The sequence below is a fragment of the Onthophagus taurus genome, chromosome 1 (assembly GCF_036711975.1).
Source record: "Onthophagus taurus isolate NC chromosome 1, IU_Otau_3.0, whole genome shotgun sequence".
Classification (NCBI taxonomy): domain Eukaryota; kingdom Metazoa; phylum Arthropoda; class Insecta; order Coleoptera; family Scarabaeidae; genus Onthophagus; species Onthophagus taurus.
In genome coordinates this window covers 31037070-31061402 of record NC_091966.1, presented here as the reverse complement: position 1 = coordinate 31061402, position 24333 = coordinate 31037070, and the positions used below count along the sequence as shown (strand labels likewise).

General features: G+C 31.7%; 1 protein-coding gene across 1 annotated transcript; it reads left to right on the top strand.

Moving 5' to 3' along the window:
• Positions 1-5573: 5573 nt before the first annotated feature.
• LOC111421383 (uncharacterized) lies at positions 5574-23957 on the top strand. The gene is made up of 3 exons (XM_023054527.2): positions 5574-5958; positions 21845-21897; positions 22561-23957. Exons 1-3 carry the CDS (start codon positions 5869-5871, stop codon positions 23870-23872), a joined length of 1455 nt encoding a protein of 484 aa, XP_022910295.1. The 5' UTR covers positions 5574-5868; the 3' UTR covers positions 23873-23957.
• Positions 23958-24333: the final 376 nt, after the last annotated feature.

The window sequence follows — 24333 nt, the reverse complement described above, 5'->3', positions numbered from 1 at the left end:
GTCTATAGTTGGGTTATGTATAGCATTTCTAAGAATATCCTTAAAAATAACAAACGAAAAATGTTACTAAGTAAATTGGCTATAATGTTGTTCTTTATGCTTGGATTTTCGTGGATATTTAGCGTTCTTTGTAATATTATATCTACATCTTGGCTTCAAATATTGTTTATTTACACATTTTCAATATTATCAGCATTACAAGGATTCGTAATTTTTTTAGTTGTAATCGTTTTTGATTCAGATGCAAGAACTTTCTGGTATAAGAAATTAAAATATAATTGGTCGGACACAAGAATTACTAAAAACACAACGTGGAGTAATGTTTTATCGTTTGTTGGACAATCTGATGATTGTTGTAATTAATTTTAAGTTGCATTGTTTTATTGTATTATTTAAGTTATTTTGTACTTACTCTAAATATTTTTATAAGCTAATTAAATTAAACTTTATAAATTAGTTTTGTAAATTATTTTTTAATTTCTTAGTCTAATAACATTAATAGGTCTTTGCCTGATCGAGCTATTAAATAAAGGCAATTTTAGCATGATGTGCATAACATTTTATTTTTTTTCATCGTTATATTACTTAGTTGGTAAGAAAGGAATATATCGTGCCATAAAACGGGAAAATGAAATATTAAGAAGCCACGCGCAGCCACAAAAAGGCAAACCTGAAAAGATTGAAAAGAAAAATAGAAGCATAATAGTTACTGATTTATCAATGGCAACAATTTCTATCACAACAGCTGAATGTGGTCGTATAGATAAAATCAATAAACAAACTTAATCTGAAAATGTATTTAATGGAACTAAATGATTTACAAGAAAAATAATGGAAAATAAATCTGACAAATGTGCAAATTTATATTAATACTGATCTTGTAGCCTTTAATTTATAACAGACATATTAGAGAAATTGATCATTGGAAAAAGATGGGATATAAGAAATTCAAAAACAAATTGGAAGATTCAGCAACCTGACGAAGATAAATAGGGACGGAGATCATGATGACAGAATTTAAGAGACAAACCAGTATAATCAATGGAAAGTAGGTATATGTGATGTATGAAATTTGAGAGGAGAATTGAACATTGGAGGTAAAAAAACTGATTTGATGGGCAGCGAGAGATTCTGAGATTAATTATTCACTACTATGGAGTTACAAAATAGCGAATAAAATAATAGACTATTAAGCCAGGAAAATGATATAATGGAGAGACTACATTGAAGAGGTTCGGAATGTATAGAGGGGTCACAAATATAATACGTCAGAATGAAGCTACAACATGGAATAGGTAGAACCTAATAGATACCAAAAAATTGAATACCTGCTGTGTTATGGTAATTAGTAACGGAGAAGTTATGTAAACATAAAGAAAATACTGGAAATCAATTTTATTAAGATAATTTCATTAATTTTTTTTTATTAAAAAGAGCTATAACTTATAACAAACGACAAACAGCATGGTGGTCACAGGATATCAAAAAGCATCATCCAACAAAACCATAAGAAATTACGAAGACTACGAGCAGGAAGAAGCAAAGAAAAGGAGATGGTTCGAGAAAGGGCAGAAAGAACATGGACGCGTTTTGGAGGGAAAATTAAAATTAATGGAGTGTTATAACACAAAACGTCTTTTTAATCTACATAAAAACATGAAAACGAAAAAACTACAACCAACAGGGCTAAATATTTTAAAACAATAAAGAAATTATAGAAAGATGGAAGTGTTAATTTTAAGAACTTCTGGGAGAAAATAAGGATATAAATGACACTGAGAACTTAAAAATAATACGGGATGCCATGAATAGATTGAAAAATAGAAAGATGCTTGGAGACAACAAAATAACCACTGAGATGCTAAAAAGTGTGTAAGACTAGTAAAGAAATACTTACAGAATTATTTACCAAAGCATAAAGAGAAGAAACAATAGCGATAGATAGGAAAAAAGATGCGTACTGCCATTCCATAAAAGAGGACACAAAGATTACTCAAGTTATAGAGAAAGCTTTTGATAGAGTACCAAGTACGCAAGAACCTGACTTGATAGAGTTGCAGGTTCTTACAAAGTATGCAAGAACATGCAATGTAGAAGAACAAATAATAAATTAGTAATGTTGATTGAAAATGCATGTAAGAACAGCACGATCTACATAGTAAGTAATAACCGAGAGTAGGATGAATTTACGACTCATAACGTTACGGAGTATTGATTTTCTAAAGTTTTATGGCAACTTCTGCAACCATGACAATGGGTAGTCTTCAAGAGCTGCACCAAAATTGTCTCTCAAGTATTGTGGTTGGGTGCCTTCCGGTTTAAATATTTATTTATCAGAATTTATTAGCAGGATGGATGATATCATCTCTTTCCTGTTTCCGGCCATCTTTCTTGCCTGATTTTAAGTTTTTCTTGTTTCCTGCATAAACCCAGCAACCACATCATTCTCGGTATCATCACCAAGTAAGTTGTTTTTCTTCAAATCATTTTAACACTGGGACAACGTTTAATTTTTGCCTGATCTTACTGGTTTTAATTTTATTGAATCATGTTTTTCTGGATGTTTGTTAACGTCCAAGCCTTACATCTTTATGAATTTCATACATTTTACAATTTATATTTAATTAAATTATTTCTTAATGCCTTCAGCAAATGAGGGGTGTCGAACATATAAATAAGTCCCGTTATTAACAAAAATAGGAATATTTACATCAGTTTCTAGAAACCGAGCATCTTGTAAATTGTTTGAGTACATGTTGCTTACTACCAGACAATCTGTAATATAAATGTTCTTCAAGTTTCTGATTACAGCCTTTTTGAGCACCACTATTAAAGAAATAGTATTGAAGAGGCTAACACCATTTAAAGTTAATCTTCTAATCATTATTGACACTGTTTAAATCTCCAAATCCGATTTTATCCTTTCTAATGGCACAAAGTAACTTTGCTTCATGGCTATTTTATGTTTAATTTTATATGTTGAACGAGTAGGTAAGTAAAATATTTGTCTCAAATTTGTCTTAAATGCTATTGGTGTTGCGAAGTAAGTTTTTTGAATTGAAAGGAAAACCTTCTTCCTTGGATTTTTTTCATGATTGGGCAACTTAATAAACTTAGAAGTACGTTAACTTAAAAAAATCGTCAGAATTACTAAATTTAAAAGTCAAGTCCTCTAAATTGCCATATTCGACAATATTGTTTTATCAAATTTATTTTTTTTAAGATTATATAAAAGACATTTAAAAGGATTTCCTGAAACAAATAATTCCTGAGTTGTCAGAAGAGGCGTTGAATGATTTTGTACAGGATGCTTTATCTACTGAAATAATATTCAACTTCTCATTGTAAGATGTCGTATATAGCATTAAAATCAAGCTTTCCGTTAATGTTTATTAATTTATTAACAAGTACTAAATTATGCATAATTTTCTTATTTCAGTTTTTGAAAAAAATTGATGTTTTCTTTTAGTAAAAAATTTTGTGAGACATATTCCAATAAACAAACCAATTTTATATGTGAAAAAAATCTAAAACCATCTAAAATGAAACGATCTCTTGGTATACCTAGCATAGCGACACCTATTATTGGATTGCTGCTATATCTTTCCCAGACAATTTCAACGTTTCTCGTTTTCAGACGAGATCGCTATATCCATATTTTTACACCTCGTTTCGAACAATCCCCTCAACAATCCTCCCGATCTTTTCTCCTCATTTTTCTTTCTTTCATTTTTAAATTTTAACCCGGCTTAGTGGAGAATGTGCAGATATACACTCGTTTTGAAGTTTTACAAAATGCAATCGGTTAAATTGCGAAGGCGTTCTTTGCCCTTTCCTTGGAGATTGTTCGTCGGTATTCGTAATGTTTTTTCGAAACGACCGCCACACCGCAGCTGAAAGACGTTAAACTCGAAGCCGCGAAAACTCCTCACTAGTGTTTATCGTCGTCATTCGATCCGAATCGCAAAATGGTTCGGAGGCGGTGTGGAGGCATTGATTTTAAAATACGACCGAGACAATCTTTACATCTTCAATACTTTGAACTCGATGAGAATATGTTGAATCGCAAAAAGTTGTTCTCTCACCTACATTTATTTTATACCGTCCTACGTTGTATTATATATTTGTGGGATGAAATTTTTTTTATTTATGTATATATTTTTGATTGCTTTATATGGGTTGTTCATAATGTTATCATTAACTCGAAATAATAATCACAGTTTCTATCTAGTTTTATAGTTATACCAACAGGTGCATAGCTCGAAGGCCCGTTCGTGACGTCAGTGCTGAATAACAATTAAAACTACGTACGTCTCTAAAGTACGTCTCTTAAGACTATTTATTTCTACTATTGGTTCAATGAAAAATATACAACAATCTAGCGCTAAATGACAACTAAAACTAGAACTAACACTAGACCTAGAACTAAAAACATTCTAGTTCTAGGTGTAGTGTTCTCTATTTCTAGTTCTAGGTGTAGTGTTGGATCTACTTTTAGTTATATTATTTATTATTTTGTTCGTTATATCCGATGTCCGTTATAGATCGAGATTTTACAGTATTTGTTTTATACCATTTATGTAAATTAAAGTTTACGATTGGAACAAAATAGATTAAGTAACACGTTTTGTATTAATACCCATGAAGATTTATGGTTTGATTTTAACGTACATATTTACTTGCATAAGTCGTTTAATAATCAACATTGAGTAACGCGTTTATTGAACCAATACGTAATATTTATTTCTACAATTTTCTTGTTGAATCTTTTCGTACGAATACGTTTCACGCCTTACAAATATTAACATTACATCATGTCTATATTTACACATTATTTTCAGCTGACCAGTAGCGTTTTTGTTTACTTTCAGTCGTCATGGATATTCTTATCATTTTAAAATTCCCGCTGCTACTAAACCAAGATTATTGACCAAAAAATAAAATTAAAGGTGCGTATGCACTGGGAGTTATAATTTAATTTACATAATTCCCACAGGAAATATTACACAAATGGATTTGATGTGTTTTTGTAACGGATTGCGGAGCAAAAATACTTCATTGTTAGTCATTCTCTGAGGTAACCAGTATTTAAATGTCATAAACTTTGAATATCTTCCTCATAAAGTTCACGGCAAAATTAAATAAGTTTCGATTTAAGAGAAATTAATCCTTTATTATTAGAAACCCTTTCGAATAGATTAAATTTAGTGTTTGTCCTGCTCGGAATTGTTAAACCGTGGGGTGGCAATTTCTAATAACCACGATTGTCGTTGATTTATGTAACGAAGCAAAGATTGATAAGGTGCTTCAGTAATTAAATTACGTTTTGCCAAGTTAGTTAACAATTTATAATTAGCGAGGCACTTGATAGATTTCGTGGAGGTAACTGATGACGACGTTGTGGCTTCTTACCGCAACAACACCCTACAACACGTGCCTTGATTTTATCAGAAATGTTTATAAACTTCATCGAATTAATTAATAAACCAAAAAAAATGAATCATTACGTTTAAGTTTGTCGTATTCCTTGAAAAAAATATATTCCTGTCGAAAACTTTATAGAATCGACCTTTAAATAACGTGTGACAGCAACAACTTTCGTTGAAAATGAACTCATTCCGTTCGATAGTTCGTTCTTAAAGGTTTGCGTTTTAACGTTGGAGGTGGAACTCATGCCTCAGATCGTGCAAATCGCCATCAAACAGAAAAGAACCGTAGGCTACTACTTCTCGGGAAACCGTGCGTTGTTCACTTTAGTATATCGCTAACTATCGCGCTGTTTTGTGTGTTAATTCTAAAAAAAATAAAAACAAACTAATAAAAAACTAAAAAAAAGCGACTTGGTACACAAGTACTTTTTTGATTGAAATGGGTAATAAATTGTGTAAAAAGAAGAATGAAGTTGATGGTAATCATCCAAAATCAACACCATTTATACGGATAATGAGTCGATTTCATGTAAGATTCTTTTTATTTAATTATTTGTGAAGGACGACCGGTTTTTAACTTTGTTTTTGCTTATTTGTGCGTGAATTGGTAGGAGGTGATTCTGATATCATCGAAAATGTCCATGATACTCACGTATGTGGGACAGGGTTACGAGATTTGATATTCACCTGATTTATTCGCTTAAAATCGTTTTCGCCTTAATAAATTTAAATCTAAAGTGTGCAAAGATCACACGAGTAGATTGGCTTCAATGAATTCGAAGAATATAATTAGACGGTGATGTCAACCGGAGTCAATTTTAAATGAAAGAAACATTTGCATTTAAAATTAGCTTATTAGATAAAACTACAAGTTCTATTTATTTTTTAGGTTACCGCCGATTATGTGAATAGGTCTAGTTATCAACGGGAACGATATAAACAAGCATTTAAAAATTTACATTTAAAAAAAGGAATAAATTTTAAGGATTTCGTGCAAAAGAAGTTCGCGATTATCTCACCTGTTTGTTTTGATAATAATGTTTAACTTTTTTATCATTTTATAAAGTAAATAGTTTCTTTCGATCGTTTTAGAAAATCATAAGAAATCAAATTTTTAAATGCTTAAACATTATTGTTTTGGATTGTGAAAATCTCTTTTCGAATTTAATTGTAATTAAGCAAAAATTCGACATTGAGATTTTGATAGACTTTAACATTTTGAATGTTCGTGAATTTATTTCGAATGTTTTTGTTTTCTTGCATATACGAAGTTTATAAAGCGAAAATATTGTAATTCTGCAAAAATTGGTGTGTAAACACAATATCTCACAAATACAATTAGCTGGGCTGATGAAAGTTGGTTTAAGATTATTACACTAAACTCGAAGTTCTGTATTTACATTGGCCAACTGGAAGTGATACTTAACCTACATACATATTGAATCTTTAACATTAATACTTGCCCTGTAATTAAAGAGATATAAATTGACCAACAAGAGTGGTCTACACACTCTAGTTAGTTTTGAAAACGATCGTAACCTATTTGTTACTTTATAAAACAAAATAAGAAAATCATTATAGTATTTAATTTTAATGTGAAAAGTGGAAAAAATCAGTCAATAAAGACTGAGTCAAGACAATAATCATGAATACGTTGTAATCGTTTTTTAAATACGTTTTGAAACTTAATTATAAACAGATTTCATCCACAACATTTAATCCCAACTTTAGTTTTCAAGTTAAAACAAATATTATTCAGAAACGTCAATTTAAAGATTTAGGGATTTTATGGTTCATAATTAAAAATGTGAAATAGTTGGGTTAAAATAATTTATGAATTGAGTTATTGTGATCCATTATGAACAAATTTTATTATCGTCATTTTCATGAAGTATGAAACGTTTTTAAATATTTAAGATGGTTTAATCGATTCCATGGAAATTGTTGTAAAATATTTAATAGTTACAAAATGAAGCGTCGATTTTCCAGGAAAGTATTTCTTGGAACTTCTTTGATAATTACAACATTTATCTGTATCTGAAATACTACATTCTTCGTAGCATGTGTAAATGTTGCATTTGCAATCCTCTGTTTTGTTACAATCCACCTACAACATAATATTTCCTTTATGTTTGGTATAAGGTCAAAGTTATGTAGAGAAAGGTCATGGTGTGTGGTCTAATTTTTCTCCTTCGCGCTGTTATTGCCGCTTTACATAGCCTGCTTTATGTGGTCTTATATTGTCAAATGAAATTTGCATAGCATAGAACAGCGGTTTTCAAAGTGGGCTCCGCGTGTGCTTCTCTGGGGCTTCGCAGCCGGTCCACGATGTAAAACACCATTTATTTATAATACATAAGGTCCGCCACAGAAATTGATTCTAAAAAGGGCTCCGTAAGTCAAAAAGATTGGGAACCGCTGGCATAGAAAATCAAGATTTTTCTTCTTAACTCCACATTTCACTTTACTGCGTAGTAAGTTTTGAATACCACGTTGGTAGAAATCACCTAGTTTCGACTCGAACAATTCATCCAATCAACTTCTTAAATCTGCATTAGTATTGAATGAAACTCCACGCATCACATTTGAAACAGATCGAAAATAGGTGAAAATCATGCGTTTGATCTTCCTTGGTTATATGGACGATATGAGGTTGGCCATTGTCGTGCAGCAAAAGAACTCCATGCTGCCGATTAGGTTTTCAATCCTAGTCCTACCATAAATACATCATCGCTTTACGCTGATGAAGCTCTTGTTTCATGCATTGTGTCATTTTTTTACGGGGTTTAAGCTATTGTTCCTTGGCTGTTTCATATTAGTGTAAATACAGGTTTAATTTTTCGTAGCTAGCAACGATACTGAAAAGCAATCGTTGCTTATGTCAATAAGTTGAGTGGTGACAAGCATGCAAACTAGCGGAGATTATGGCTCATTGATTTTTATTGTTGTCGCTTAAAGCATGCGGAATCCTGCTCTTCACATCTGCATCTTTCCCATTAAGTCCCACAAGATGCTTCTATAGCGAAGTGTGGGAACATTCAATTTTCTCTGCCAGTTCTCTTGTTGTTAGACGTGAATTTTCGTGCAAAGGTTGATTTAAACGTTCTTCTTCGAACTCAACTGATCGGCCAGAACTAGGTTTGTCTTTAAGGTCAACATTTTCATATTTGGCATACCAATCACGAGCGGTTCTTTCATCTATGGAACCTATTCCATACACGTAACAAATGTCACCAGCATCTTTTACGGCCTTAAATTAACTTGAACAAAAAAACAGTGATTCCACAGAATGATGTTCCTGATATTTCGATTTGTATTTTTGACAATTTCTCCAATAATTATTTATCGATTGCGATTATTCCCGAAAGTGTTGTATATCGTATACACTTTTGAATTTCAGTCATTGAATATGGTACTCATATCGCTGCAACTTTTCGTAGATAAAGAGCGTCCTTCAAAATCCTAAACACATACGTTCGCACACTCATAGGTCGTCCGTACTTTGCTGAAACTGTTCAACAACATGCATTTATTTCCTTGTTATCTCTAGCATTTTCAGATAGCTTCTTTTACATTCCTCTCTAAACTATTAAAAACATTCAGAGAGCTACTTACTGTTGGGAATATACACAAAAAAAATGTGGCCTAAATGCGTTAATCTCCTAGGGTGGGATTTTCAACTTATTTAGTTTGTATAGCGGTCCTTAGTTACGTATCCTAACTTAGATATTTGGGATTAACACTGTGAAGAGATTGAAATAGGAAACCCAAGTGTGTCTTAAAAAATTAGGAGAAATTTCCGCAATGTGAGAAATAAAGCTAAGAAACAAGCATATATTATAACAAATACGTCAATTATTCCTCAAACACCCAAAGGATGGTGTGGGATCGTTAATAACAATAAACCATGTAAATCTTGTAGGACACATATGATCACTTGTATGATATACATATGATTTGGATTATAAAAAATCGTAAGAACGATTCCTTTACAGTCCTAAATTGGAGAATTAGGGCGAAGATCTCTGAATTACTTGTTTAATGAGGAAAATGTAAGAAAGCTTTAGAGAGGTTGGCTTCATCGAACTGTGTGACATCATAAATGGTTAGAGTGACAGTAGCAGTAGATGTGTATATCAGTTGAATCGGGTTAATAAAAATTATTAGGAAACTTGTTTTACAGCGTTATGTGGATTGCAAACTTGTTTCCATGCATTTACATGAAAATTGTAAATTCATATGAATTCTAATTGTTTGCAGGTTGATTGTCTGCAAAAACACCTAGTTGAGTACCTCTCTCCTAAGTGATGAACAGTACGGTTTTAGGATAGATTTTTCAACATTTTATGACCTTATAAAAATATCTTCAATCGTGTATCTCACAAATTACTGCTGGATAATTTTAGGATATGTAACCTGAGAGCTGATAACATAAAATTACTGTATTCATATTTGACCAATCCAGGTTGCAACCATAACGTTTCCTCCACGGCCCAGTATTGTTTTTGGTGTTCGTAAACGATTTGACTGCTATCATCGGTGGGAGTGACATGATCTTGATTGATGTAGTTATATGTAAAATATGAATTTAGTACCCCAAGTAAGTCTTGGATTTCTCACTCAGACCACCTTGTGTGGTTCGTCAAAACGTTCCTGTCGGGTTTCTGAACATCTTTCTTTACTCTGGTTTGAGTTCTATATTAAGGACACTATGTCTACATGAACCGAGTGTGACAAGGTGTGTCAGGGTGATATCGAAATTAGATTATGGAGATTGCTGCAGTTTAAAATTTATAGCAATAGGAATTTTAACTGTTCGTTCTGTTTTTTATCGTCATTTGTCTTAAAGGAGGTTAATCCAACAAAACAGAAAACTGGCGTCCTCTGATTGTTGTCTTTAAAAACTCACTGTTTAAAAAAATTATTCTGTTTTAAAATCTGTAAAAACTACCACTATTAGTGCGTAAGGAGCCTAAGGAACAGATTTCTTAAGCAGCCAAACAATGGAATTGACACATAAGTTTTTTGCATAAACTCTATAAACATGTTTTCATGGTATTTTTATGCAAAGTCTAACTACAACATCCGCACAAGTATTTAAGCTATTTTCATGTTTTTCTTGCCGGTAAGAAATGTTTGCTTATAATCAAAATCACTACTACAGTTCAACACAAAAAGTTTAAAACTATCATGCTACTTTTAACCCATTTAGCTATTTTCTAGAATTACCTAAACAAATACTCTATAAATTACATTTCACAATTATCTGTAACCTTAAGACGTTAAAAGTTGAGAAACCTTTATGGCTATGGCTAAACACTACTATTGAAACGCGTTCATTAAGTAGGGTTTCAGTATTACGATTACAGATACGGTTACAGTCTTTGCAGTTGACATCCTAAACCGGCGGTTAGGTATAGGAGGTACAGTGTTTTTGCTCAAACCGATGACTGATCAATAATTTTTTCTGGCCAGCTAACTTAGAAAGCAGAACAAGATTTGAAAAATCCAATCTTAGATTTCATTGTGGTCTGGAGGGATAATTTAATGTGGTTGATATATAATCCTTCTTGGAAAGTGGTTTAGATGTTCATCATTAGACCTATCAGTATTGGCTTCTATTTCATTTGAAATATCTGATCGAAAAATTTCAGCATTTGCTTTTTGAACTCTCTCTCTAAACAGCCCAAGCCAACATAGAGCCGAGCCAATATAATTCTAAGAAATGCAAAAATTTTAATAAAAAACCTATACGGGTAATGTCTCTTTCAGAGGTTGTGAGCGTGTAGTTATTATGGGTGTTTAGTTGTAAGATAAATTTCTATAAATATTGCATCTGATACTTTTAAATGAATGTATTTCAGTATCTACAAATGACAATTGGCATAATTTTATTTAATTAGCCCTTCCTTTTAGTTTCAATAAAGAGCAAGATCTATTATCACTATGAAAAACAATACATTTACAAAGTCAATAGCTAATCATGTGCTAGAGTTTAGATCCTCACTACAAAAAGGAAACTAGCGAATTTGCAGATGTTCCTTAAAAGGATCTTTGAAATATTAACATATGGAATCTGTAGATTTTCTTAATGTGAGACTATGTATGTATGTAGTTTCACGTGGGGGTGAGTTTCTTCACAACACTTAGGCCCCAGCGGGCCCTTTATACGTCCCCACAATTACTGTTCATTCAAGGGTCAGAAAAGCAGCCCAATCTTTTCATGAACGTTAATATAGAACAGAAAGGTATGTTCCTTATATCCGAAAAAATGTGAGACTATAACAAGATTTTAATTTTTGGTTATCACAAGACCTGAGAATTACTGATATTACATATACTGAGATGGAGAGATTTTTTCAACATGGTGTAACAAATCCCATTTTTGTGTTTTGAACAACCTTTCAAATAAATATAAATCTTTTCATCACAAACAGAACCAAAGTTATGATTTTTTAAGATGTTTTTGTTGAAAACCAAGAAGTGTTTTTTTATCTTAAATTGAAGCTTAACACTTTATTTTTAAGAAGTTTCAAAATTACAATGTTTGATAACAAAATTATCGTGATATTTCATTTAGTCAAAACATGTTTATATTAATAAATTCTCCACTTCTACTTAATAAGCGAATTTTTCTAAAGCAAGCCGTAAAGATTAATATATAAATTCTAGTTTAAGCTTAGATTGCATTCTTTAAAACTGACATCAAATCTTTTTTTATTAGAATCAAAACGCTTTGTAATAATAAAATGATATCTTGGAATCTATAAAAGTTAAAAATAACTTTTGAAATAAGAAACGTTTCAAATTCCTACAAACACAAACATTTTAGTATAATCTTAAAAGTTTGTTTGGTTTCTAAAAATAGAAATATTTTTAAGCATTGATTAACATGTTTACTATTTTTTTTTATTTAAATTTTTAAGACGGAGTAAGTTCAAAGGTGATTTTAGAATTTTTCGCCAAATTCTCAAAATATTTAACACATGAACTAGTTTAAAACGTCATACAGATTTCAACTGGACCGGATATTATTCGCATATTTCCAAAGCTTTGTTATGGTCACGTTTATCGATAGCATTCGTGAAATATATTCGAAATCGTCCCTTTTGCGAGGCACACGTGTAAAAATCGTAACTTTATACGTACAAAATTGAAAATTCGAGTTCTCGCAGAATACAAAAGGTAACACAGAGAAAAAATATTTCTATTACGCAATTCAGCGACGCGTATAGGAACATACACAAGGTTGAAATGTCATGTAAAAACCTTGAAACCAATCCATTTTACCTCGTTAATTTTCGCCATATACATTGATTGTTATTTTAGTTTTTCTTTATATATTTATTTTTTATTTTTTTATTTTATAAGTGTTACGGGATGTGATAAACTCATCGTTGATGGTCGATTTAAAAATAACCGCACGCTCGGTATACGACGTTAAGAAATCGAGAGTGAAACACAAAAACGCGTTGTGATTTTGAAATTAGTTTGCTTTCGATTTTCCGACAATTTCATTTTTTTTGATTTCTTTTTATATAGGATAACGACATCCGCTTAAAAATGTTTCCCGTTATTAATTTTATGTTTTTTCAAATCTAAATGGATATTTCATTTAAGTCACGTTTAAAGTTAGATCTTTTTTAAGATACGTAAATCGTCTCAGTTAATTTAAAAAGTAAACCACACATGCTTACTTAAGTAATAAGGTGGCTACGTAAAGAGCTGTTGACCGCATAACATCAACATCATTAGGGAGTCAATGTTAAGTAGTTTTCTAGAATTTGAGGAGATTAAGGCCAAGTTTGAAAGGATAAATTTGTTATGCCTCATCAGTATAAGTAGAGCATAATGAATGTTGTTTATTGGTAATTTTAAAAATTGTATAATAAATCCGTAAAAGATTTTAAAGTTAAAATTTAAAGCATGTAAAATCTCTTCTTTCGAATTTTCCTCACGAAAACTCCAAGGATCGTCGTCTTCATCGTGACATCTCGTGATTGCTGGTGAATATCTCCATCTAACGTGAGTTTCCACGCACCAGAGCGCACGAGAGCAGATGTGTACATACTACATTGACTTCCGGTGTTCGTCGTCGTCGTGGTATTAGATTGCCACCGCGATATTAGAATGAAGTGTGTGAGAAGAAAAGTAGACCCACAGTAAAATACGGATAATACTAAAATTTCTCTTTAACTTTGAACAATAGTCTCGATTTCAAACGAGATAAGTTGGGATTTATTTTTTCTTTAAAACTTCATTCTATCTTTAATTAACTTGTTTTCTTCTATTTGAGGTAAAAGTTAACTTTCAATTTCACTCTGACCTTTTATTTTTTTTGACCTCATTTAACAACAAACAATGCACAACGTTGAACAATTCGAGTTGGAAGAAAGTAAAATGTTTTATAATTTTAATTTAAAACATTATGTTTTATGAAAATATAATAAAGTTAACTGAAAGCTCTTTATGATTAGAATCTCGAGATCAAGAACATAAACTAAACAGTATCTTAAGCGTGTTTATTCGGTACGATCTAATACAGTTACGGTCAGTGACCAAAGAACTTGAACTCTCTCGGATTAGATGAGTTTTCATTTTGTAAAATTACGAAAAAATAACTTTATTAAAAATAATTTACTGCATTTTTTCATTATTAAAACATTTTCATCATCTTTTAATGAACAACTCAATCGATTAATAAGTTTCGTCACCAAGTAAATGAAAATTAACCACAAATTGAGTTTCTACATTTACGTAATTGCTCTTTAAATAATTATTATTGAATAAACACCATTTCTGTGTAAAATTAATTCTTAATACCTTGTTACTTTTACTATTGCGTTAAAATGTGTTACGCTATTCTAAACAAACTTAAAGGAATATCTTTTTATTTAACAATTAAACTTAAATTTCTATTTAATTCTTCTTTTGATATTTTACAAATAAAATAACCATCTGTTGCTCAAAAAGGATACTCAACAGATGATGTTGTCATTTATAGAAAGTTGTCTGAAGTGAAAATCGCAAAATAAGAATTCAATCATTTATAACCATGTATAAAATAAACAGAAAACTCGTATAAAGTTTATAAAAGGCCTATAAACAACTTAACCCAATCAATATTCCAACAAAGAAGCCTAACGGCACCATAAACTTCCTTTACAATCCTCATATAACCACCTGAAATTGTGTTATCCATTCTGTGATTCCACCATCGCTTGGTAAAGTCAGGTTAATTGGTAATAATAATACAAAGTTTCAAAAAAAAGTCTTTTAGATCAAATTTCTCTCTGTCAAAATAAAAATAAATAATTACTACTAAATAATGACAAAAGAGGATGGAAAAGATATGGTATCAAGTAGATGTTGTATTCTTTTATTTTTTTTAGACGAAAATTAAAAGAGAAATTCGTATAAACGAATCTTCTCCATAACGAGAAATACAAACACGAAAAGAACAAAGACCTCAGTCTATTTAGGTGTATGATATCAAAGTGGAGGTATATGTAGAGATATCGTAACGCGATACATTCGTGAGAATATCGGGATAACGTGGTTACAGAGATATAACGCGATACGTGATCCGAAAATTTAACGCCCAAGATCGCTACGTACACTGTAATATGTGGTGTGTGTGTGTGGGGATTTAATCGGAGAAAAATAGGTCAGGTGGAAATAAAACTATTCAGTGAATACATATCATTATAATTTACTTAATTTCCAAATAAATATCGGGTTCTGATTGCTTGATAAGTTTATGTTTTCGTTGCTATTTACAATTTTAATTTTTCAACTACAAATTTTGTTCCTTTTTCTTTTCGTTTGTGTCTAGTTCCTAATTTAATAACAATAATGTTTACTTAACAAGACGCAACTAAAAACAAAAGATATTAGTGTTAATAGAATACTAATGAGGTACAAAAGGAAATAACAAATAAGAAAATAATAATTAATGCAAAAAATAGTAATAATGAAGCTATATGATGTAATGATATCAACTGAATAAAACGAAGTGCAATTAGTTAATAACAAAAGACTTGTTTTGTTGCTGCCAGGCTGAAGGGATCGGCCCCTTTCTCCTTGATGAACCTGAGTATTGCTCCAAAGTCATGTTCCTTTGAAAAATGTTGTGTCTTAGGCAATCTTTGGCGACACAATCACACAGTATATCTTCAACAGTCTCTAACTTGTCGTTGCAAAATCGACAAGTTTGATCCTTAGCTTGTCCAATGTTGAAGACGTGGTGGACGTGTGGTCGGTTTCGAAACCTGAGAGCGACCTTAAGTCCCCTTTGCTGAGGCATAAAACCTCTTTGGTTTTCTTTTGCGATGGAGATATTATACTTTTCGCCTGTCTGTGTCCTTTCCAGTGCAAAGTTATCTTTGAGTCCTCCCATGTGTGAATCATCTGTTTTAAGTGGCTTTTTTGTAGTCCACAGCCGGGTTGTGGTCCAATGAAGAGCGTCCTCACTCCTCTTTGGTCGGATTGTCCGCCTTTTCATTGCCCATAATGTCTTTGTGATCTAGAACCCACCATACGCTAACTTCTTTCCCCCTGGCGAGTTTTCTTAGGTTGTCGGTACATTCTTTGACCAGTGCATTCACACGTGTAGACATGAATTGCCCATAGTGCGGCACGACTCTCCGTTAAGATGTTTATCGATGCCCCTTTCTGTCCCTTGTCAAGGTTCAAAACGGTGCAGAAGATTATGCCAAAAACCATAACAATTTACCCTGAAAAATGGTTGTTTCCGAGCTTAAGAGCATCTTAATGATTTGATTGAGGATCCTTCGTCCATTCCTCCCTGCTTCTAACCATGACCTTATATGGCTGGTCGAAATTATATTTGTCGGTATAAGATTCATTTTAATTTGAATCAAGTGGTTTAGACATGGATCCCTGATGTTTTCGAGATATACTCTGAGGTAACCCTGCATCAGTTTACGTAAGGAGTATGTCTTCAGTACCAAGGCACTGAAAGCTGCCTTTTTTGTATGTACAAGTGAATTGGTGTGAGAGTAGGGTTGAGTAGGGCTCTAAGAGCAGTCGTCTGATAAGACCTCATTACACCTGTTATAATAAGATACGCAAGCCTCTGGATTTGTGTCAGCTATTGCTGTGCTGTCTTATTATTTGTTTTTTGCTACCAAATTACTGAAGTGTAGACGACCATGGGTCTGATTATTGCCACATAGATTCAGTGAGGCTAACAAAAGACTACTTTGTAATGTATATTTCAAGTTTTGTTTTCAAGTGTTCATGAACATTGCTGAAGACTTAATTTACTGGATGAATCATTACTAAAGGCATGAAAACATCATTGCGTAACGTTCATAATCAACTCGATTGGCTGTATATGTAGTAGAATGAACTGAATTGAGCGGTAAAGACCGAGGTTTTATTGTCTTCAGAGGAAAAGAAAGTTTAGAGTTCGGTGTTCTTATTAATGTCGTTTATATTTGTTTAATTTTCTTGTTTATTTCTATCGCTAATATCAATTAATATTGGTGGTCCCCGGATAAAAATGCCTGTTCCAACAGGAATATCTAAGTAATTTTCGCTTTTGATTACGTTTGAACTTCCCTACGTATGGAATCAATCGTCATTGATGATCGTCAAATAACACATCAGTCTCAATGTTCAAGGTGACAAAACGCAAATCTTTAAAATGGTAGCAGAAAGTGGTCTCACACAAGGAATTATGCTGGATGACTTACTAACTCAAGTGGAAAAACTTTTATGTGGGACATCTGAGAAATGATTAACCACCAATATTGATATTGTATCAACCGTGGTCTAAATATTGATCTAAATAACTATATATTCTAAATCACAACAATGGTTTTCATCAAGGCATAACCAAACAAGAGAGCCCAGATACTTTGTTTAAGTGCTAACATGGATCACATCATTACTAATATCATTGACATTGCGGATGTCTGTGAACGTAGCCATTTTCGCGCTGTTCATTTGTTTATTGGTAACAGATTGATTTATGTTGTGATTTCAGAAGCAGCTAAAAATATGTGCCATATTTACCAACATTAACAGCCGATGTACGACTATTAGTAGAGTAATAGAATACAAAATAAGTCGTAGTAAATGTACAGAAAAACAAATCATTTTGAACAAGGAATTATCTACATTTATGCAAATTCAACGAGCCTAAGCGCTGAAAAATCAACACAAAGATGTATTAATGGTTCATACACCAATAAAGTACTGTTTCAGGCGGTTTGCAATGGATGATGGAAGTAAGCCTTCCCTTTGATTTTTATAAAGGTTTCGATTTTGTTGACCACCTACATTTCATTTTGTTACGGGCCATGGGTATTGGTAGTATTTCCTAATTTAGTTCATATTTAAGCGTTAATTGTTTAACGACGAAGTCACGTAACATATCATGCACACATAACTGTCTTACGTGGAGTTTCATATTGTGCAATTCTTTTCATCCTTTACTTTTCATGTTATGGTCATTTTACAATTCAAATTTGATCTGTTCATTAGATGTAGCGATAACCTAGTATGTTTTTATCAATGAGGAAACTCTATTTACAACGTGAAACAAGACATACTCGAATCTCCTCCCGCAAAAATTCCGTGTACTTCCGTGCGTGAAAAGAACACATAACAGGTATGTTGATTACTCGTCTTGATAGAATGGTAACTCCTAAGACAAGCTCTGATACCTCCACCAAAGAGCTTACTTCAATGTAAACTACATTATCTTAAAAAATGAATTAGATTAACATAAAAATTACACTTTTGTAATTGACACTTTGTCTAGAGAAAACTGGATGAAAAAAAACTTCTTATAGGGAAAACTATTTTGAAAACACTAAATTTGTTTATAATTCGAAAATGAATGGAGACGAAAAAAAATTTTGTATCACAAATTAACCCGAAAAGCATCTTCAGCACATTATTACTTGTCAGCAAATATAAGACGTTAAATTAAAAATTCCAAGTTTGACGTTTTTATTATAACATGTTTTGAGACGTATATTAAAAAACTAAAGTGAACGGAGCACAAAATATTCTAAATTAACACGAAAAACAATGCGCATAATCATTTTTATTTCATCACCTATTTTTGACAACTTACGAACGCTAATATTTCAGAATCTTTTGGCATTTATTTTGTTTATAACTCGAAAATTAACAGAGATGCAAGAAAAGATATTGTATCAACAATATCCGATATTAACCCGAAAAACGTCATCCATGAACTATTTTACTTCTTCGTGATCCTCACAAATGTATAAAACGTAAACTTTATAATCCACAAATTTGATATTGTCGGGATTACATTTTTTGAGAAATCAAAAAATCTAAAAAGTATGGAGATAAACTGTTCTACAGAAAACATTCTCAATTAACACGAAAAACAGTTCTTATAATTACTTTTAAGTCATTGTCAGTTTATCTCAACTTAGATGAAAAACACACGCCATAGTTTTTGGTTCAAGATCTTTTCTGATCTGATTGTCTGATTTGTACGGCAGTGTTGTTGTGCTAAATAGATCAATTGTAGGTCCCTTTTTCTCACATTGTCAGGAAACTTGGCTTCATCGAGGATTTTACTCTGACCTGCCTTTCATACTTCCTCATCTGAACTATCCCGGAGTGATCTAAAAATTGCAGGAATATTGCTTTCGCTGTATCATGCGTCTTGATTGGATTACTAAATGAATCCACACAGAAATTAGTTAGACATGTTCAACATGAAAAATGAAAAGGATAGGCTCTTTAATTGATTTTATATCTGAATGTTTATTCTGATTATAATTGTTTTTACAACATTTGATTCTTGGTACGAAAAATTGATACATGTACAAGATAAAGTGCCACTTTTGGTTATGGACAACATATTAATCGTTCTGAGATAAAATTGAAATAATATTCTTTTATTTTTTCTTTATTTTCAACAAAACCAACTACAAAAGAATAATGAATTGGTGGTTCCTTAACAAAACCTCAAAGTTGACACAATTTTTGTTAACCTACGAGAAAGCAAAATTGAAATTATAATATACTTTAAAATATATAGTAAAATATACTTTCTCTATTATGTAGAAGCCATAAATCAATTAAGTCAAATACATAATAACTTTAAAATCAAATAAATCCATGACACTTATAACTTTAGCTTTGGTCACATTCATTCCATTTAACAAGCCGCAAACTGCTGAAATACAACTCTTTTACCTGAAAGCTGCTTCATGAGGTCCGGGGAGTGAATGACTCTCCGGACCGAATCGAATCTTCGACTGAATGAATTGTCTCACTTTGTAGATATAACAAAAACAGTGACACATCATATATGACATAGTGTCAGAAGAAATAATAAATACTATGAAATCAACGATGAAAGAGGGGAAATATATTACAAGAAATCTTCAACAACTAACAATTACTAATTGAGTGATTTGTAGACAAAATTACCTTTTATATAGAAAAGGTGACAATAAGTCTACAACCAATAGTTCTAATTGCAGTGATGTACAAAATCTTTATGGCCACAATTATAACAAGATTAGAATAATATCTTCCATCCTCAGAGAACTTTTAAAAGACTTAAAAAATTTGCATTGGACAATATATTCTATTGCTATAGGCAATACCAATTTAAATGACTATGACTTTGAAATGATCTTGATATTTGTCGACTTGGGAGAGTGTGTGGTTGTTTCACGGGTGTTTCGGTGAATAGGGGAACAAATCTGACTACATAAAGCACTGAAATTTGGTACAGTATATAAAATATAATTATTAGGCAATTTATGAGTTGGAATCGTAAAACTATATTTATTTTTGCAACTTCTAATAGAAAATTTATTTTAGAAGTTTTAGTAAATTTATCATTACAAACCCCAAAACTTTTATCATATTATGTGTATTTTATCATACTTATATATCCTGCCATTTTAAATTTAAAAACCTTTTGAAGGTTTCAATAATTAATAAGTGGAACAAGTCTTGCATTTCAAAACTTCAGCTTGCTGCATACTCCTCGAATTGTCATGTGGACAAATTGTTATTGACCATTAATGCCTGTTCAGATCTCAATTTTGCTGACTTTTGCTGCACCTACATGCGAGTTTTTTTTGTTTGTGGTTCCCCTATTCGAGGACACTGTAAAAAAAAATTTTTAAATCTGATCTGAATCTCTTTGTCGTCCTTTCTTAATTTAATCTCCTCAACCATACACAACAAACTCAGTTGCTTGCAGAAGATATATTATATTTCTCACATTTTGGTTTTAGGGCAACTAAGTACAAACGGTATTTTAAGTCGGCCATATCCAGTACTTGATATACTTGTTATATTTAAAATCATGTCTTCAAAAAACAATGTTCTCTTGAAGCTAAGTGAAGTTGGCAGAAGAAATCGTTGTCAATGCCTTCCAACTTTTTCAAACCTAGTATTAACATCAGTTATTTACAAATTTATCTACTAACGGCTTCGCTTTTAGGATTTTAGTATTATTCAGTTTACTCTTAATTATAATTGTAGAAGGTATGTCCGAGGATTTGGGAGTGAGCAAATCACCTGTAAGTATATGAAAAAGGTTGGATATATTTTTTAAGGTAAAGTACCACTTCCTGTTGTCGAATTTATTTTGTTGAGTTATCAATCACAAACAAACAAACTCACACACACACAAATATCTTGCCAAAAATATTTGTAATTGACTTAGATGCCCTCAAAGTGTATAAATCTATCCAAATTTGGAAGTTGAACCAATTGTATCGCCATCTCTTAGCGTTTTTCCCAAGTCTTATAGATTTTTAATTCTACGCGTTTTTGACTTCGTTAATTAATCGAGTTATTGAAGTGTTCATGTTTTTATTTAATAATTAAGATCGCGATTACATTGTTTATTATTCTGTTCAAAATTGATTAATGCTTTCATCATTTACTATCAACATTTTATTTTTATCGTTATCCACACACATCATCTATTTCGATTTTCAAAATATGAAAAAGCTCTAAAATGTTTTTATACTTAATTTGTATCATATTTGAACAATTTTATGATGTAAAGAAAGATTTCTGAAAGCAAAAACACTCGCAAAAAGATATTTGAAAGTTTCCTTAAATTGAGTGGTTTTTACTGTTTAATTTTTCTACATCTTTTCTTAATTAGATTTACTTTAATCTTTAATGAAAAAAAAAACTATTTAGATATTAACGCTTAATTAATGTTTTTGTGGTTGTAATGATTTAAAGATTTTATGAGGACCACACTAATTGTAAGATTTTTATCATGAGTACTTTAAAATACCTATTTGAAAATTCTGTTAGTATTTTACGTTTTATGAACCAAATTTAAAAATATCCCTAAAAATGATTCAATCATACCAACTTAACACTATAAATAATCCAAACAATCTTTTTCTTTGCAGTTAAAACCGAGATGGAAATCAGATTCCCATTTAGAACGGAAGCATGTAAACAGGTAAGATTTTATAAATAAATGTACGAAATAAAATGAAACAAACACAACAAAGAGCTCAACGAACCTCAACAACAACCGATAGAAACTAAAGATTAAAATAGAGACTCTAGTTATCGTGGTTACCGGGTTCCTTGCTGAGTAAAACTTTTTATAGACCATAACTGGCTCAGTAACTCGCTTTACTCGTTTATCTTTCTCCGCATCGTTCCACATAACGCTTTTAAATACTTTGTTGTTGCCGTATGTCCCATTCAAGTCTTATTAAGATCGCATTTCTACTCTTTTATTTTATAGTCTTGAAATTTTTACAAATATTAAGTAGAAAAGGAGTCTGGAGACGGTTATTTGGCATGATGCCATTTAGGGATACTTACTTTTTACTTGGTAATAACAATATTACCTCGGAAAAAACTATCCTGATTACCATATAATCATAATGGTGCGAGGAAAAATGTTTCCCATAAGACTCCAATCTTTTAATACTTAACTGAGATTAGTACAGCTTCTTAATTACGTCCAATTTACAATTTTCTCTTTCTTTATAAATACGAAGTTGTTCCCACATTTATTTTTTATTGTGCGTGAGCAAAATTGTTGTTTAAACACACTTTTCATTTTTAATATTTCTGAGAACTAAAGTAATTATTTTTCTTTTCAACTTAGGTATGAAGTTCCTCCGTTAAACGGGACTCTTCCTCAAAATCAACAAAAATCGATATCAAAAACAATATCAAAGTCGTCAGATTGGACTGAAGTTTCTTTGGAAGTTCCCGATGATGAAGTTGAGATGAAAAATTCGAAATTAGTCTTTTCAAGTGATAGCACTGATGGAACCCCTTTGCCGCCGCCACGAAAACATAAAAAAGGGTTCAAAGAAAGAATTGAATCTGTTGCAAAAAGTGGTCTTCAAGCTTTACAAAAGAAACCTGTCGAAGAACCTCTTTGTGTGAAAAAAATTATAAATTATAGCTGCCCAACTGACGAAGAACACGAAAGGACTCATAATCGTGATCACAAATTACTTCCCCGAATTGCAACACCAAAAATAAATCATAAAACCACCCGAGACAGAGAAGCTAAAAGAAAAAAGAATCTCTCAGTCGTTTCTCTACCAAATTATACAGATTTGAAATTTAGCGTTGCAAGTAATGGCGAGAACATTGATGTTGAATTACGAAAATCTGTTCATTCTTTACCCGGAGAAACAAAAAAATTATCCACATTTACAGAAAAGAAAGATTACATAACAAGATGTCGAAGTTTTGGTTCTTCTCTACCACAATTACTCCTTCATAAATTAACAAATAACAAGGCACCTTTAGCCGAAATAGAAAGTGACGATTCTTTCGGGGGATTAGAAGATTGGGATTTAAAAATCATCGAACATTACAATCCTAAAGATTCAAGCTTACCGAGAAATTCAAAGCCTATTAAATCTGAAGCTGAAATTTTAAACGATTTAGAAAGTTTAATCATTAACGAGGAAGATATCGAAAATATTAAACCAAAACCGAAACCTCCAGTGAGAAGATCTGAATCTTTAGTGAAAAAAATTAACAAAACTGCCGTTGAAGTTGCTAGAAAAGTTTCAAATACATCAAATGTTAAAAATGGCACACCACCACCAACGCCTGATGAAAAAAGTGTCGAGGAGACGATTCAAATTTCTTTTGAAAATCTTCCTACTCAAGATGAACAAGGAAACGTTGAACATTCAAGTTTATTAAAAATTTTGCAAGATTTTAGCATAAAAGATGCACAAGAGAAACAAAAAAATGAAAATAATAACATAAAAGAAACTGAAACAAGGAAAAATATCAAAAATATTAAAAATCAAGATGTTAATACTAATATGCATATTCAAAGTGGAAGAAAACACAATTCATTTGAGGTAACCAACTTTTTGGATGCTGAAAGAAATCATTTAACGTTTGAGAATAACAATAGAATGAAAGTTGTTGATATTCAGTCTTAAGTAGATCTTTTTTTATATCAAGGTCGGAACATAAAAAAAATTAATCCGGCTTTGTTTAATATACTAATAATAATACTTTACTTAAGATACAATTTATTAATGTAAATAAATAATGTTTTCGCTTTGATTTGTTAAAATGAATGTTAAAACTATAGGATTATTATCGCTGGGGTTTCATGACGTGATGTTTTTATACGATGACGTTCGAAATCCAATTTTGAAACCGACCATTTTCAGCCGGTAAATTTATCCAAGTCGACATGAATAATGGATTTATTGTTTGATTTATTTAGCGTGGCCCGAGCCCGACAAGTTTGTACATATATTTCGTGTAATTGTAAATACGCGCGTTTCGTTTGTTGTTGCGCGCAGATAAATTTGTTTTTATAAATAATAATTTTCGATATACACATTTTTCGCTATACCTACATAATATGATCTGTACGATAGCACACGCAAAC